The 16,390-nt window shown below is 53.7% G+C and overlaps 1 protein-coding gene across 3 annotated transcripts in view; it reads left to right on the forward strand.

The window, feature by feature from the left end:
* The window catches only part of ppp4r1l (protein phosphatase 4, regulatory subunit 1-like), a 111,471-nt gene that overhangs the window by 49,828 nt on the left and 45,253 nt on the right, over positions 1-16,390 (forward strand). For all 3 annotated transcript variants that reach the window (XM_068048055.1, XM_068048057.1, XM_068048056.1), the window contains 5 exons: positions 110-256; positions 5,743-5,850; positions 6,296-6,361; positions 7,004-7,162; positions 7,741-7,874. In XM_068048055.1, the coding sequence (XP_067904156.1) occupies positions 110-256; positions 5,743-5,850; positions 6,296-6,361; positions 7,004-7,162; positions 7,741-7,874 (614 nt within the window). The remainder of the gene's footprint in view (positions 1-109; positions 257-5,742; positions 5,851-6,295; positions 6,362-7,003; positions 7,163-7,740; positions 7,875-16,390) is intronic.

Genomic DNA, 16,390 nt, shown 5'->3' on the forward strand with positions numbered 1-16,390 from the left:
GGTCGCTTCAGCCGGGCCTTGTTACAAACTGTGAGGCAGGACTCAAGTAGGAGAATTTTTCTCCTTCAAATTTTAATGTTTTCCTTCTGTACATTTTTCTCATTCCTAGGTTAGAAAAACCAGTCAGGCAGCTCTGCTGGTATTGCTGGAACAGGAGCTGATCGACAGGACCGACGTAGAGGTAAAGGTCTGCCCAGTTCTTCTGGATCTCACGGCTCCTGACAGCGATGATGACTACAAGATTGAAGCTGTGGCTGTGAGTAGCTGGAATGTCTCCTTGACTCTCTCATTGTTCTGGAATGTGTCTAGTGACTGCGAACCATAGCCTTGCTTTTGAAATTAGGTCTAACTTGGACTCGGGTTGGGGGGGGTGGCGGGCGTGGGGTTGTCATTTTCATATTCTTCACCTGGGCAGTCATGTGGCAGAGCAGATTGCTTGATTTTTTTTCTTCCTGTTAACTTCTTTGGGTGAGTTCTTTTAGGTGATTTGCTGTGGAGGTGAAAATTTACCTTAATTTTCCTAGAAACAAATGTTCCCAAGTATGTGGGCTTGCTATGTGTTTAGAGGCTTCAAAAAGCATGCTGATTCATAACCCATCCTTCCAGTACAGTGACTGAATTCCTTAATTTTAAGTGAACTTTTTGTCCAGTTAATTTACTACCGTGTTTTTATATTGAATTACGAATGCTGATTATCTCCATTATATATCACATGGGCCTCTGTTAATGCAATCTACTAAGGTACAGCAAAGTTAGGGGGCAGTGCTTTTTGTTACAAGAGGTTCTCCTACCTTTTTATAAAGGTTGTTGGCAGTGCAGTGGGCGGCGCAGTGGCTAGCACCGCAGCCTCATAGCTCCAGTGACCCGGGTTCGGTTCTGGGTACTGCTTGTGTGGAGTTTGCACGTACTCCCTGTGACCGCGTGGGTTTCCTCCGGGTGCTCCAGTTTCCTCCCACATGCCAAAGACTTGCAGGTTGATAGGTAAATTGGCCATTGTAAAAAAATTGTCCCTAGTGTAGGTAGGTGGTAGGAGAATTGAGGGGAGGTGGGGATGTGAGAGGGAAAATGGAATTAATGTAGGATTAGTATAAATGGGTGGTTGATGGTCGGCGTGGACTCGTTGGGCTGAAGGGTCTGTTTCGGTGCTGCATCTGTATGACTCTATGACTAAAATGACAGCTCTCACCAAATTAAGATTTTTAAGTCACTTGTTATTCCAGTAGAGACCCTCAGGTATGGTGTCTGTCTCGTTGCTTCAGTGATGTTAATTGCCAGGTGCACTTCCAGAGAAGTTCCAGACAAGTGGGAGTAGTAGCATAGTGGTAATGTTACTGGGATAGTAATCCAGAGGCCTGGAGTAATGCTCTGGCAACATGAGTTCAAATCCCATCATGGCAAATCTGGAATAAAAAGCTAGTCACAGTAATGGTGACAATGAAACTGCTGGATTGTCATTAAAAACCCACCTGGTTCACTCGTCCTTTAGGAAAGGAAATCGGCTGTCTTTACATGTCTGGTCTACATGTAACTCCAGACCCACAGCAATGTGATTGACTCTCAATTACCCTCTGAAATGGCCTAGCAAGCCACTCAGTTGTATCAAGCTGCTATTGAAAAAAAAGGACAGAGCACCTGGTATCGATGTGACAAAGGCACACTTAGCCCAGGCAAGACTGCAAAGTCCTCCTCATTAACATCTTGTGCCAGAATTGGGAGAGCTGTCCCACAGACTAGTCAAAAAACACTGACATAGTCATATTCACCGAATCATACCTCTCAGCCAATGCCCAGAATCCGCCATCACCATCCCTGGGTATTTCCTGCCCAACTGGCAGGGTAGACCCACCAGAGGTTGCAGCACAGATGGGAGGAAGTGGCCCTAGGAGTCCTCAACATCAAGTCCAGACCCCATGAATTCTCGGGGCATCAGGTCAAACATGGGCAAGGAAACCTCTTGTTGATTACCACCTATTGCCCTCCCTCAACTAATGAATCAGTATTCCATGTTGAACACCACTTGGAAGATGCACTGAGAATAGCAAGGGCACTGGTTGGGGGACTTCAATATCCATCACTAAGACTGGAATGGTAGCACTGCTTCTGACTGAGCTGGCTGAAGGACATATCTGCCAGACTGGGCTTGCAGCAGGTGGTGAGAGAACCAATATGAGGGACAAACCTACTTGACCTTGTCCTCACCAATCTACCTGTAGCAGAGGCATCTGTCCATGACCGTATTCGTAGTCCTTGTGGAGACAAAGTCCTGTCTTCACAATGAGGATATTCTCCATCGTGTTGTGTGGCACTACCACTGTGCTAAATGGAATAGATTCAGATCAGATCTAACAGCACAAAACTGAACATCTATGAGACGCTGTGGGCCATCAGCAGCAGAATTGTGCTCCATCACAATCTGTAACCTCATGGCCTGTCATATCCTTGCTCTGCCATTATTACCATCAAGACAAGGGACTGATCCTGGTTCAATGAGAAGAGTAGGAGAGCATGCCAGGAGCAACACGAGGCATACCTAAAAATGAGGTACCAACCTCGCATGTGTACTATAGAGAGCATTAAGCAATCCCACAACCAACAGATCAGATCAAAGCAATGCCATCCTGCTACATCCATGTCATGAACAGTGGTGGACAATTTGACAACTAATGGGTGGAGGAGGCGCCATGAACATCCCCATCTTCAATGATGGTGGAGCCCAGCATGTCAGTGCAAAAGGCTGAATTGTTTGCAACCATTTTCAGCCATCTTGGCCTCCGCATGAGGTCCCCAGATGCTCGTCTTCAGCCAACTCAGTTCACTCCATGTGATATCAAGAAATGGCTGAGCACACTGGATACAAAAAGGCCATGGGTTCCGATAATATCCTGGCTGCAGTGCTGAAAACCTGTGCTCTAGAACTAGCTAGGTTAGTATCCAAGCTATTCCAATACAGTTACAACACTTGCATCTACCCAACAATATGGAAAATTGCCCAGGTATGTCCTGTCCAAAAAAAGCAGGGCAAATACAATCTGGCCAATTTCCGCCCCATCAGTCTACTCACAGTCGTCAGCAGAGTGATGGAAGGTGCTGTTGTTAGTGTTATCAAGTGACATTTACTCAGCAATAACTTACTCACCAGTGTTCATTTTAGATTTTGCCAGGACCACTTGGCTCAAGACCTTGTTATAGCCTTGATCCAAACATGGACAAAAAAGTTGTACTCCAGATTGGTGGGGAGGTGAGACTGACTGCCCTTGATGTCAAGGTAGCATTTGACCAAGTGTGGCATCAAGGAGCCTTGGTTAAATTGAAGTCAATGGAGATTGGGGGAAAACACTTCTCTGGCTGGAATCATACCTAGCACAAAGGAAGATGGGTGTGGTTGTTGAAGGCCAAACATTAGCCCCAGGACATCACTGCAGGAGGTCGTTGGGGTCGTGTCCTAGGCCCGACCATTTTCAGCTGCTTCATCAATGACTTACCATCCATTATAAGGTCAGAATTGGTGATGTTTGCTGATGATTGTACAGTGTTCAGTTCCATTACCAACTCTTCAGTTAATGAAGCAGTCCATGACCCCATGCAGCAAGGCATGGACATTCAGCCTTGGGCTGATAAGTGGCAAGTAACATTTGTGCCACACGGGTGCCAGGCAATGACCATCTCCATCAAGAAAGACTCTAACCATCTCCCCTTGACATTCTATGACATTATCATTACTTAATCCCCACCATCAGCATCCTGGGGTTACCATTGGCCCGAAACTTAACTGGACCAGTCACGTCAATACTGTGGCTACAAGAACAGGTCAGAGGCTGCAGACTCTGCAGTGAGTAACTTACCTCCTGACTCCCCAAAACCTGTCCACCATCTACATGGCACAAGTTAGGAATATGTTGGAGTACTTCCCACTTGGATGAGTTCAACTCCAACAGCACTCATGAAGCTTGACACTATCCAGGGCAAAGCAGCCTGCTTGACTGGCACCCCATCCACCACCTTATACATTCACTCCCTCCTCCACCAGTGCACTGTCGCAACAATGTGTACCATCTACAAGATGAACTGTAGCAACTTGCCAAGGTTCCTTTGACAGCACCTTTCAAACCTCCACCACTTAAAAGAACAAGGGCAGCAGGTGCATGGGAACATCACCACCTGCAAGTTCCCCTGCAAGCCACACACCACTCTCACTTGGAACTAAATCACAGTTCCTTCAATGTTGCTGTGTCAAAATCCTGGAACTCCCTCCCTAACAACACTGTGGGTGTACCTACAGCACATGGACTGCAGCAGTTAAAGAAGGCAACTCACCACTTCCTTCTCGAGAGCATAGGCACAGGAGTAGGCCATTCAGCCCATCGAGCCTACCCTGCCAATCAGTATGATCATGGCTGATCTTCTACTTCAATACCTTTTTCCCACACTATCCCCATATCCCCTTATGTCATTTGTATTTAGAAATCTGTCAATCTCTGCTTTAAACATGGGATGGAGATTGGGGATGGGATTACCAGCGATGGACACATCCCATGAACAAATATAAAAAGAAAATTAGGGTGTATCTTCGAACAGGCCTGAGTACTGCTCCAGAGCCATCCCAATTCTGGGAAATCTGTCTGGAAAACCTGTTCTCCTCTCTGTACCAGGCAGGGTCTCTCATGGGTGGATGGCTTTTGAGTCAGTTTGCTTTTATGTGCCCCAGTGTTAGCAATGAAGCTGCTCCAGAGCGTTTCCACACTTGATGTCACTAGGGCAATTGGGCAGAGACCCGACTCAGAAGGTGAGTGAATCACTTTCTCCGGAGACTACTTGGAACGAAATGTATTGGCTCAGACTTTCTCTTTTTAATAAAGCAGAAGAGTCTCTGTTTTTGGGAACAATCTTGATGCAGGTGAATAGAAATACACACAAACCTCTGTACTCTTGACTTCCTGGTCAAGTAAATAAAATTGCTGAAAATGAATTTGCTTGGGTAGTATTGATGGTAAATACAAAATGCCATGTTTTTTTATGGATATCAATTAGAGGTAAATCTAGGTAGATGTACAGAACAGATCACTGGACACATGATCGGGATTTGAAAACAAAATACTGTGGATGCTGGAAATCTGAAATAGAAACAGAAAATGCTGGAAATACTCAGCAGGCCAGGCAGCATCCGTGGAGAGAGAGAGACAGTGTTAACGTTTCAGTTCTGATAGGTTATGACTGGGTTTCTTTTTATTCGTTCATGGGATGTGAGTGTCGCTGGCTAGGCCAGCACTTATTGCTCATTCTTTATTGCCCTTGAGATGGTGGTGTTGAGCTGCCTTCTTGAACCGTTGCAGTCCTTGGGGTGTAGGTACACCCACGGTGCTGTCGGGGAGTTCCAGGAATTTGCCCCAGTGACAGTGAATATAGTGTTTTATTTTCAAGTCAGGAAAAAGTGTGGCTTGCAGGTGGTGGTGTTCCCATGCATCTGCTGCTCTTGACCTTCTAGGTGGTAGAGCTTGTGGGTTTGGACGGTGCTCTCGGAGGAGACTTGGTGAGTTGTTGCAGTGCATCTTGTACATGGTACACACTGCTGCTACTGTGCTGAGTTGTGGCCATCTGTTTGAAGATCTACTGCTATGTTTGATAGTATAAATTCAAGGGTACTCGATATATTTACTGCCTGTTGTTTTGGTGTGTATGTGTTCACTGCCAGCTATTTCCTGTGGGTCTTTATGTTCACTACTCGTTTTACTTCTCTTGCCTTAGATAATTTGTAAAATGGCCTCCATATTGACCAGCGAAATAACTGAGCGACTGCTGCTGTTTCGATTTTGTGAGCTGTGCAGTGATGGCAAGCTGTTTCATGTTCGTAAGGTAAATGGGATTGTAATATATCTAGTTCTGTCCATAGATGGACTAAGTTAGACAGTAGTTTGACATGGTCTTATCTCTTACTTTAACTTGTGACCCAGTTTAACTGGTAACCTGCAAGATCACTTTATTGTGTTTCTAAAATAAAAACTGGAAATTTAATGAAAACTTGTCATTTCTTTTTTCAAATGCCTACTAGTTCACACAGTTGGGGGAGGAGAAAGCTTCGGTCTGAACTCTGATTTACAGCGCTCGCTGTTCTATCAGTGTATCACTGTCTGAATACTTTAAAGCCCTCTGATGATATTTTGGGAGGGCAAACTCTGCACTAAATGTTGTATTGAATCTGTTAAACAAATCTTGTTTGTGCATGCGATCTAATTGGAATGAATCCTTGGTGAGTTGTGGCAATATAACCCCCTCCCCTTTTTTTTTTCTATTTCTTAAGGTGTGTGCAACTAACTTTGGAGATATCTGTAATACTGTTGGCCAGGAAGCAACTGAGAAGTACCTGGTATGTGAATCACTACTTCCATTCCTCTCACTTTGACTGGTGAACACAAGCAAGCGCAAACATTTACATAGTATCACTTTGATTCATTAGCACTCTTGCCTGTGAGTCAGAGAATTGTGGGTTTGAGTCCCACTTCCTGATTTAAGCATGAAATCAGGCTGACACTTCAGTATAAGGAAGTGTTGTATTAACAGGTGCCATCCCCCAGCCCAGCATTCTCCTGCAACTAGATCAATGTTCAGTTCGTTATTCACTGTGGCATTTTGCTGTGCACTACAATTGCCACACCAATGCTTCTACCTCAGACTAATCCACTTTATCTGAAGCACTTTGGAACTTTTCTGACAAAGTTGATAACTGTGAATTTATGGCCTTCAAGCTCTTTAAGATCCCAGTGACCTATGGGAAGAGATGTTGACTTGTGTGTTGAAAGGAAGTAATTGAATATTTGGATACTTTCTGAAGTTTAAAATTATTGACTGGTGTAGCTGCTACTGGGAAGTAATTTTCTGCTTTAAGGCCTGTTTGCCCACAAAATATTCCAGCGTCCCAGCTCTGGAGAGAATATTGGCTAGCAGTTTCGAAGCTGCCTCTGTTCCCTGATCTTTTAAGTGTCTCTCACGAAATTGTACTTGATTTCAGATCCCCAGGTTCTTCCAGCTGTGCTCAGACAATGTCTGGGGCATTCGGAAAGCATGTGCAGAGTGCTTCATGGCGGTTTCCTGCTCGGTTTCACCTGAAGTCCGCAGGACCAAACTCTCCCCACTCTTCATTAATCTCATCAGTGACCCTTCTAGATGGGTAAGGACCACAGCAGGCAAACCACTATGTATGGCTTCAGAGAGCGGTGCTAGGAAAGAGATTTCAACAGGTAGTCTGCTGCAGCTCTCGAGAACTAGTGAGCCTTTGTATTCTGATATAATGTAAACTATATGATTGCTTTATAAGCTGCATATAACCTGCTATTGCCATATCATGCACCCATTTTGAGGGAGATCAATGGGCTGACTTTGGGCTCTGTACGAGCAATTACAACACTACTAATTGGGTTAAGTCCATGTACTTTTAGTAGTGACAATTTGGAAGTACACCCTTATCATTAACATGTTTATTCCTTTACTAAGCCCAAATAACCCTGGAAGGGCCTCACGTGGGCATGGTGATTTTGGTCATAGATTGGTTAAGTAAGTCTGCAAAGAATTTTTACACGGCCCATTTCGGCCCTGCAACAAAACTGATTTAGCTGGGTTTGCGGTTCCGAGATTTGCGTAACACCTGACGCGTAACCTACGCATGTAATTGTAAACTTCAGCTTCTAAATCTGAAGAGTGCACTAACAAAATGATATCCGTTTACTGAAACTTTGTTGACCCTGCCAGGTCCGCCAAGCTGCGTTCCAGTCTCTAGGTCCATTTATCTCCACTTTTGCCAACCCATCTAGTGCTGGCCTGTATATCAAGGAGGATGGTACACTGAGCATTAGACAGCTGGACAATAGCGGTGCAGATGTCAGGTATGCATGCAGATCAGACAGTACTTAAATTGTGGCTTTAGGTGGGTAGATTGCTCATGCTTGCTTGCTGCTTTTGCAGAAAGCTGTTCTCTGAATAACCATTTCCCACTCAGAAGAGGACGAAGGACAAACCAACTTCACTCCAACAAAAACACTTTGATTAAACTTTTATATTCCTCATCTAAATATAATCAGCTTTTTATATAACAGTACACTCTTTTCCACCCCCCCCCCCCCTTTCCCCATCCTCAAGCTATTCTCTTCCTTCAAGGCAACTATACTGTTTGTATAGTACACTCCAATGCAGCCATCAGGTGTTGTTTGAATAGAAAAAAATTGCCTTCAGAAGCCATTGTTATAATTTGTAACACTGATTTCTCATTTCCCTTTCCCACTGCGAGGACTCTGCCCCAAAGGTGCCTGAGAATAGCCTTTGTTCTCTACTTGTGGGGAAGCTCCTGCTGCTCTCTCAAAGCATTGTAGTCAATTCATGTCTCATGTGGGAGATAGCAGGCAAGAGTGTTTTACTCTTCTGTGCTGCAGCACACTGGATCCCTAATTGTACTATACCTGTGTCTCTAGCACATTTGTTGAACAAACTGGATAGTCCACACTGTGCATTCTTGGGTCTTCTATTTATACAGCTCATATTAAAGTAGAACTTTTTCAAAGTCATGCACATCACAGGAGAATGTTCGTGAAATCACTGATCAATGTTCTCGGTTGCCTTCTAAAAGAGGTAGAGTCCCATTCTAGCCTAACCCAGTTCCACGTCAGATTTTGGTAAAGATGCCAAAATCTTTCGCTATCAATCTGGCCTGATCTAATTTTTGTTCCATAAAATTTCATTCTGGAGACTCTCTCTACCTTCATACCTTGAGCAGCCATTGCAGCATCTTCTCTGCTGTTTATACTTTTTCTGTGGCTGAAGTGCAGCTCTTTGAATGCTTTGTTCAGCATCTACAGTGACCCACCTGCTCTGATGTGAGAAATGCAGATACAAAGAATGTGACCAGCCACAGTAAAGCCGGGAGTCTTCTTTCCAGTCTGGCCCAGCTAACCCAACATATTTTTCAATTGCAATGTAAATTAGTTGAATTTTAGGGTGAATAGACCAGAATATACAGCAGGGGACAGCTGTGCACACTTGGCTCTTTAACAAACCAGACAGCAAAGGAGCAAAACAGGAGTGACACTATGGTTACAGCAGGTATAGACCTTTTTCTGCAGATGCTAAACGGCTTAACAGTGGTTTAAGAAATTGAGAGGGTACTGCTGCTTGTAAATATACGGGGTGAGGGAATGAGAAAAAGAAAGAATGGAAGGGTATGAGGTGGGGTAATGGAGAGTCTAGGAGGAAGAATGAATTCGAGAGAGGCAAGCGAAATAGAGTCCAGATTTCGAATGAATAATTTGCAAATGAATGTTAAATGTCACAGACAAAATGTCCTTGTTATAGAGCGAGAATACGAGTTGGCATATATTAGAATACTGCATTTAAAACTAGTGTCTCTTTTGGTGTATAACTTGTTCATTCTCCTTTAGCTTAACAGGAATGAGTGCGTTATGAAAATGCAATAAAATCCACATCTCTGGTTACTTTATAACTGGAAATATTCGGTTCAATGAATCTATAAAATTAATTCCACTGTTCCTGGTAAACTGAATGAAGGAATGTTAATGTTCATATGGTCTCTTAAGTGGATAATCTCACTGTAACTGTGATATAGATATTTCCTTGAGATATAATTTTATTTAATACTTGCAGTGTCTTCCTTTCCACGTTTCTCTGCCACCCGCCCACCACATGTTATCATAGAACAGAAGGAGATGATTCAGCCCATCAAGCTTGTGCTGGCTCTCTGCAAGAGCAGTTTGGCTAGTCCCACTCCCCCACTCTTTCCCTGGAGCACTGAAAGTTCTTTCCTTTCAGGTGGTTATCTAATTACCTTTTGAAAACCACAATTGAATCTGCTTCCACCTCCCTTTCAGATAATGCATTCAAGATCATAACCACTTGCTGTGTTTAAAAATATAAATTCCTCATGTTGCCTTTGGTTCTCGCCTATCATTTTAAATCAGTGTTATCTGTTTCACGACCCTTCCGCCAATGCAAACAGTTTATCTGTCTCTCTGCCGCTACTGCGCGCCCTCTCTCTTTCCCTCCCTCGCGCCCCCTCTCTCTTTCCCTCCCTCGCGCCCCCTCTCTCTTTCCCTCCCTCGCGCCCCCTCTCTCTTTCCCTCCCTCGCGCCCCCTCTCTCTTTCCCTCCCTCGCGCCCCCTCTCTCTTTCCCTCCCTCGCGCCCCCTCTCTCTTTCCCTCCCTCGCGCCCCCTCTCTCTTTCCCTCCCTCGCGCCCCCTCTCTCTTTCCCTCCCTCGCGCCCCCTCTCTCTTTCCCTCCCTCGCGCCCCCTCTCTCTTTCCCTCCCTCGCGCCCCCTCTCTCTTTCCCTCCCTCGCGCCCCCTCTCTCTTTCCCTCCCTCGCGCCCCCTCTCTCTTTCCCTCCCTCGCGCCCCCTCTCTCTTTCCCTCCCTCGCGCCCCCTCTCTCTTTCCCTCCCTCGCGCCCCCTCTCTCTTTCCCTCCCTCGCGCCCCCTCTCTCTTTCCCTCCCTCGCGCCCCCTCTCTCTTTCCCTCCCTCGCGCCCCCTCTCTCTTTCCCTCCCTCGCGCCCCCTCTCTCTTTCCCTCCCTCGCGCCCCCTCTCTCTTTCCCTCCCTCGCGCCCCCTCTCTCTTTCCCTCCCTCGCGCCCCCTCTCTCTTTCCCTCCCTCGCGCCCCCTCTCTCTTTCCCTCCCTCGCGCCCCCTCTCTCTTTCCCTCCCTCGCGCCCCCTCTCTCTTTCCCTCCCTCGCGCCCCCTCTCTCTTTCCCTCCCTCGCGCCCCCTCTCTCTTTCCCTCCCTCGCGCCCCCTCTCTCTTTCCCTCCCTCGCGCCCCCTCTCTCTTTCCCTCCCTCGCGCCCCCTCTCTCTTTCCCTCCCTCGCGCCCCCTCTCTCTTTCCCTCCCTCGCGCCCCCTCTCTCTTTCCCTCCCTCGCGCCCCCTCTCTCTTTCCCTCCCTCGCGCCCCCTCTCTCTTTCCCTCCCTCGCGCCCCCTCTCTCTTTCCCTCCCTCGCGCCCCCTCTCTCTTTCCCTCCCTCGCGCCCCCTCTCTCTTTCCCTCCCTCGCGCCCCCTCTCTCTTTCCCTCCCTCGCGCCCCCTCTCTCTTTCCCTCCCTCGCGCCCCCTCTCTCTTTCCCTCCCTCGCGCCCCCTCTCTCTTTCCCTCCCTCGCGCCCCCTCTCTCTTTCCCTCCCTCGCGCCCCCTCTCTCTTTCCCTCCCTCGCGCCCCCTCTCTCTTTCCCTCCCTCGCGCCCCCTCTCTCTTTCCCTCCCTCGCGCCCCCTCTCTCTTTCCCTCCCTCGCGCCCCCTCTCTCTTTCCCTCCCTCGCGCCCCCTCTCTCTTTCCCTCCCTCGCGCCCCCTCTCTCTTTCCCTCCCTCGCGCCCCCTCTCTCTTTCCCTCCCTCGCGCCCCCTCTCTCTTTCCCTCCCTCGCGCCCCCTCTCTCTTTCCCTCCCTCGCGCCCCCTCTCTCTTTCCCTCCCTCGCGCCCCCTCTCTCTTTCCCTCCCTCGCGCCCCCTCTCTCTTTCCCTCCCTCGCGCCCCCTCTCTCTTTCCCTCCCTCGCGCCCCCTCTCTCTTTCCCTCCCTCGCGCCCCCTCTCTCTTTCCCTCCCTCGCGCCCCCTCTCTCTTTCCCTCCCTCGCGCCCCCTCTCTCTTTCCCTCCCTCGCGCCCCCTCTCTCTTTCCCTCCCTCGCGCCCCCTCTCTCTTTCCCTCCCTCGCGCCCCCTCTCTCTTTCCCTCCCTCGCGCCCCCTCTCTCTTTCCCTCCCTCGCGCCCCCTCTCTCTTTCCCTCCCTCGCGCCCCCTCTCTCTTTCCCTCCCTCGCGCCCCCTCTCTCTTTCCCTCCCTCGCGCCCCCTCTCTCTTTCCCTCCCTCGCGCCCCCTCTCTCTTTCCCTCCCTCGCGCCCCCTCTCTCTTTCCCTCCCTCGCGCCCCCTCTCTCTTTCCCTCCCTCGCGCCCCCTCTCTCTTTCCCTCCCTCGCGCCCCCTCTCTCTTTCCCTCCCTCGCGCCCCCTCTCTCTTTCCCTCCCTCGCGCCCCCTCTCTCTTTCCCTCCCTCGCGCCCCCTCTCTCTTTCCCTCCCTCGCGCCCCCTCTCTCTTTCCCTCCCTCGCGCCCCCTCTCTCTTTCCCTCCCTCGCGCCCCCTCTCTCTTTCCCTCCCTCGCGCCCCCTCTCTCTTTCCCTCCCTCGCGCCCCCTCTCTCTTTCCCTCCCTCGCGCCCCCTCTCTCTTTCCCTCCCTCGCGCCCCCTCTCTCTTTCCCTCCCTCGCGCCCCCTCTCTCTTTCCCTCCCTCGCGCCCCCTCTCTCTTTCCCTCCCTCGCGCCCCCTCTCTCTTTCCCTCCCTCGCGCCCCCTCTCTCTTTCCCTCCCTCGCGCCCCCTCTCTCTTTCCCTCCCTCGCGCCCCCTCTCTCTTTCCCTCCCTCGCGCCCCCTCTCTCTTTCCCTCCCTCGCGCCCCCTCTCTCTTTCCCTCCCTCGCGCCCCCTCTCTCTTTCCCTCCCTCGCGCCCCCTCTCTCTTTCCCTCCCTCGCGCCCCCTCTCTCTTTCCCTCCCTCGCGCCCCCTCTCTCTTTCCCTCCCTCGCGCCCCCTCTCTCTTTCCCTCCCTCGCGCCCCCTCTCTCTTTCCCTCCCTCGCGCCCCCCTCTCTCTTTCCCTCCCTCGCGCCCCCTCTCTCTTTCCCTCCCTCGCGCCCCCTCTCTCTTTCCCTCCCTCGCGCCCCCTCTCTCTTTCCCTCCCTCGCGCCCCCTCTCTCTTTCCCTCCCTCGCGCCCCCTCTCTCTTTCCCTCCCTCGCGCCCCCTCTCTCTTTCCCTCCCTCGCGCCCCCTCTCTCTTTCCCTCCCTCGCGCCCCCTCTCTCTTTCCCTCCCTCGCGCCCCCTCTCTCTTTCCCTCCCTCGCGCCCCCTCTCTCTTTCCCTCCCTCGCGCCCCCTCTCTCTTTCCCTCCCTCGCGCCCCCTCTCTCTTTCCCTCCCTCGCGCCCCCTCTCTCTTTCCCTCCCTCGCGCCCCCTCTCTCTTTCCCTCCCTCGCGCCCCCTCTCTCTTTCCCTCCCTCGCGCCCCCTCTCTCTTTCCCTCCCTCGCGCCCCCTCTCTCTTTCCCTCCCTCGCGCCCCCTCTCTCTTTCCCTCCCTCGCGCCCCCTCTCTCTTTCCCTCCCTCGCGCCCCCTCTCTCTTTCCCTCCCTCGCGCCCCCTCTCTCTTTCCCTCCCTCGCGCCCCCTCTCTCTTTCCCTCCCTCGCGCCCCCTCTCTCTTTCCCTCCCTCGCGCCCCCTCTCTCTTTCCCTCCCTCGCGCCCCCTCTCTCTTTCCCTCCCTCGCGCCCCCTCTCTCTTTCCCTCCCTCGCGCCCCCTCTCTCTTTCCCTCCCTCGCGCCCCCTCTCTCTTTCCCTCCCTCGCGCCCCCTCTCTCTTTCCCTCCCTCGCGCCCCCTCTCTCTTTCCCTCCCTCGCGCCCCCTCTCTCTTTCCCTCCCTCGCGCCCCCTCTCTCTTTCCCTCCCTCGCGCCCCCTCTCTCTTTCCCTCCCTCGCGCCCCCTCTCTCTTTCCCTCCCTCGCGCCCCCTCTCTCTTTCCCTCCCTCGCGCCCCCTCTCTCTTTCCCTCCCTCGCGCCCCCTCTCTCTTTCCCTCCCTCGCGCCCCCTCTCTCTTTCCCTCCCTCGCGCCCCCTCTCTCTTTCCCTCCCTCGCGCCCCCTCTCTCTTTCCCTCCCTCGCGCCCCCTCTCTCTTTCCCTCCCTCGCGCCCCCTCTCTCTTTCCCTCCCTCGCGCCCCCTCTCTCTTTCCCTCCCTCGCGCCCCCTCTCTCTTTCCCTCCCTCGCGCCCCCTCTCTCTTTCCCTCCCTCGCGCCCCCTCTCTCTTTCCCTCCCTCGCGCCCCCTCTCTCTTTCCCTCCCTCGCGCCCCCTCTCTCTTTCCCTCCCTCGCGCCCCCTCTCTCTTTCCCTCCCTCGCGCCCCCTCTCTCTTTCCCTCCCTCGCGCCCCCTCTCTCTTTCCCTCCCTCGCGCCCCCTCTCTCTTTCCCTCCCTCGCGCCCCCTCTCTCTTTCCCTCCCTCGCGCCCCCTCTCTCTTTCCCTCCCTCGCGCCCCCTCTCTCTTTCCCTCCCTCGCGCCCCTCTCTCTTTCCCTCCTCGCGCCCCTCTCTCTTCCTCCCTCGCGCCCCCTCTCTCTTTCCCTCCCTCGCGCCCCCTCTCTCTTTCCCTCCCTCGCGCCCCCTCTCTCTTTCCCTCCCTCGCGCCCCCTCTCTCTTTCCCTCCCTCGCGCCCCCTCTCTCTTTCCCTCCCTCGCGCCCCCTCTCTCTTTCCCTCCCTCGCGCCCCCTCTCTCTTTCCCTCCCTCGCGCCCCCTCTCTCTTTCCCTCCCTCGCGCCCCCTCTCTCTTTCCCTCCCTCGCGCCCCCTCTCTCTTTCCCTCCCTCGCGCCCCCTCTCTCTTTCCCTCCCTCGCGCCCCCTCTCTCTTTCCCTCCCTCGCGCCCCCTCTCTCTTTCCCTCCCTCGCGCCCCCTCTCTCTTTCCCTCCCTCGCGCCCCCTCTCTCTTTCCCTCCCTCGCGCCCCCTCTCTCTTTCCCTCCCTCGCGCCCCCTCTCTCTTTCCCTCCCTCGCGCCCCCTCTCTCTTTCCCTCCCTCGCGCCCCCTCTCTCTTTCCCTCCCTCGCGCCCCCTCTCTCTTTCCCTCCCTCGCGCCCCCTCTCTCTTTCCCTCCCTCGCGCCCCCTCTCTCTTTCCCTCCCTCGCGCCCCCTCTCTCTTTCCCTCCCTCGCGCCCCCTCTCTCTTTCCCTCCCTCGCGCCCCCTCTCTCTTTCCCTCCCTCGCGCCCCCTCTCTCTTTCCCTCCCTCGCGCCCCCTCTCTCTTTCCCTCCCTCGCGCCCCCTCTCTCTTTCCCTCCCTCGCGCCCCCTCTCTCTTTCCCTCCCTCGCGCCCCCTCTCTCTTTCCCTCCCTCGCGCCCCCTCTCTCTTTCCCTCCCTCGCGCCCCCTCTCTCTTTCCCTCCCTCGCGCCCCCTCTCTCTTTCCCTCCCTCGCGCCCCCTCTCTCTTTCCCTCCCTCGCGCCCCCTCTCTCTTTCCCTCCCTCGCGCCCCCTCTCTCTTTCCCTCCCTCGCGCCCCCTCTCTCTTTCCCTCCCTCGCGCCCCCTCTCTCTTTCCCTCCCTCGCGCCCCTCTCTCTTTCCCTCCCTCGCGCCCCCTCTCTCTTTCCCTCCCTCGCGCCCCCTCTCTCTTTCCCTCCCTCGCGCCCCCTCTCTCTTTCCCTCCCTCGCGCCCCCTCTCTCTTTCCCTCCCTCGCGCCCCCTCTCTCTTTCCCTCCCTCGCGCCCCCTCTCTCTTTCCCTCCCTCGCGCCCCCTCTCTCTTTCCCTCCCTCGCGCCCCCTCTCTCTTTCCCTCCCTCGCGCCCCCTCTCTCTTTCCCTCCCTCGCGCCCCCTCTCTCTTTCCCTCCCTCGCGCCCCCTCTCTCTTTCCCTCCCTCGCGCCCCCTCTCTCTTTCCCTCCCTCGCGCCCCTCTCTCTTTCCCTCCCTCGCGCCCCCTCTCTCTTTCCCTCCCTCGCGCCCCCTCTCTCTTTCCCTCCCTCGCGCCCCCTCTCTCTTTCCCTCCCTCGCGCCCCCTCTCTCTTTCCCTCCCTCGCGCCCCCTCTCTCTTTCCCTCCCTCGCGCCCCCTCTCTCTTTCCCTCCCTCGCGCCCCCTCTCTCTTTCCCTCCCTCGCGCCCCCTCTCTCTTTCCCTCCCTCGCGCCCCCTCTCTCTTTCCCTCCCTCGCGCCCCCTCTCTCTTTCCCTCCCTCGCGCCCCCTCTCTCTTTCCCTCCCTCGCGCCCCCTCTCTCTTTCCCTCCCTCGCGCCCCCTCTCTCTTTCCCTCCCTCGCGCCCCCTCTCTCTTTCCCTCCCTCGCGCCCCCTCTCTCTTTCCCTCCCTCGCGCCCCCTCTCTCTTTCCCTCCCTCGCGCCCCCTCTCTCTTTCCCTCCCTCGCGCCCCCTCTCTCTTTCCCTCCCTCGCGCCCCCTCTCTCTTTCCCTCCCTCGCGCCCCCTCTCTCTTTCCCTCCCTCGCGCCCCCTCTCTCTTTCCCTCCCTCGCGCCCCCTCTCTCTTTCCCTCCCTCGCGCCCCCTCTCTCTTTCCCTCCCTCGCGCCCCTCTCTCTTTCCCTCCCTCGCGCCCCCTCTCTCTTTCCCTCCCTCGCGCCCCCTCTCTCTTTCCCTCCCTCGCAGCCCCCTCTCTCTTTCCCTCCCTCGCGCCCCTCTCTCTTTCCTCCTCGCGCCCCCTCTCTCTTTCCTCCCTCGCGCCCCCTCTCTCTTTCCCTCCCTCGCGCCCCCTCTCTCTTTCCCTCCCTCGCGCCCCTCTCTCTTTCCCTCCCTCGCGCCCCTCTCTCTTTCCCTCCCTCGCGCCCCCCCTCTCTCTTTCCTCCCTCGCGCCCCCTCTCTCTTTCCCTCCTCGCGCCCCCTCTCTCTTTCCCTCCCTCGCGCCCCCTCTCTA

This window comes from Heterodontus francisci, chromosome 16 (genome assembly GCF_036365525.1).
Source record: "Heterodontus francisci isolate sHetFra1 chromosome 16, sHetFra1.hap1, whole genome shotgun sequence".
NCBI classification, from domain to species: domain Eukaryota; kingdom Metazoa; phylum Chordata; class Chondrichthyes; order Heterodontiformes; family Heterodontidae; genus Heterodontus; species Heterodontus francisci.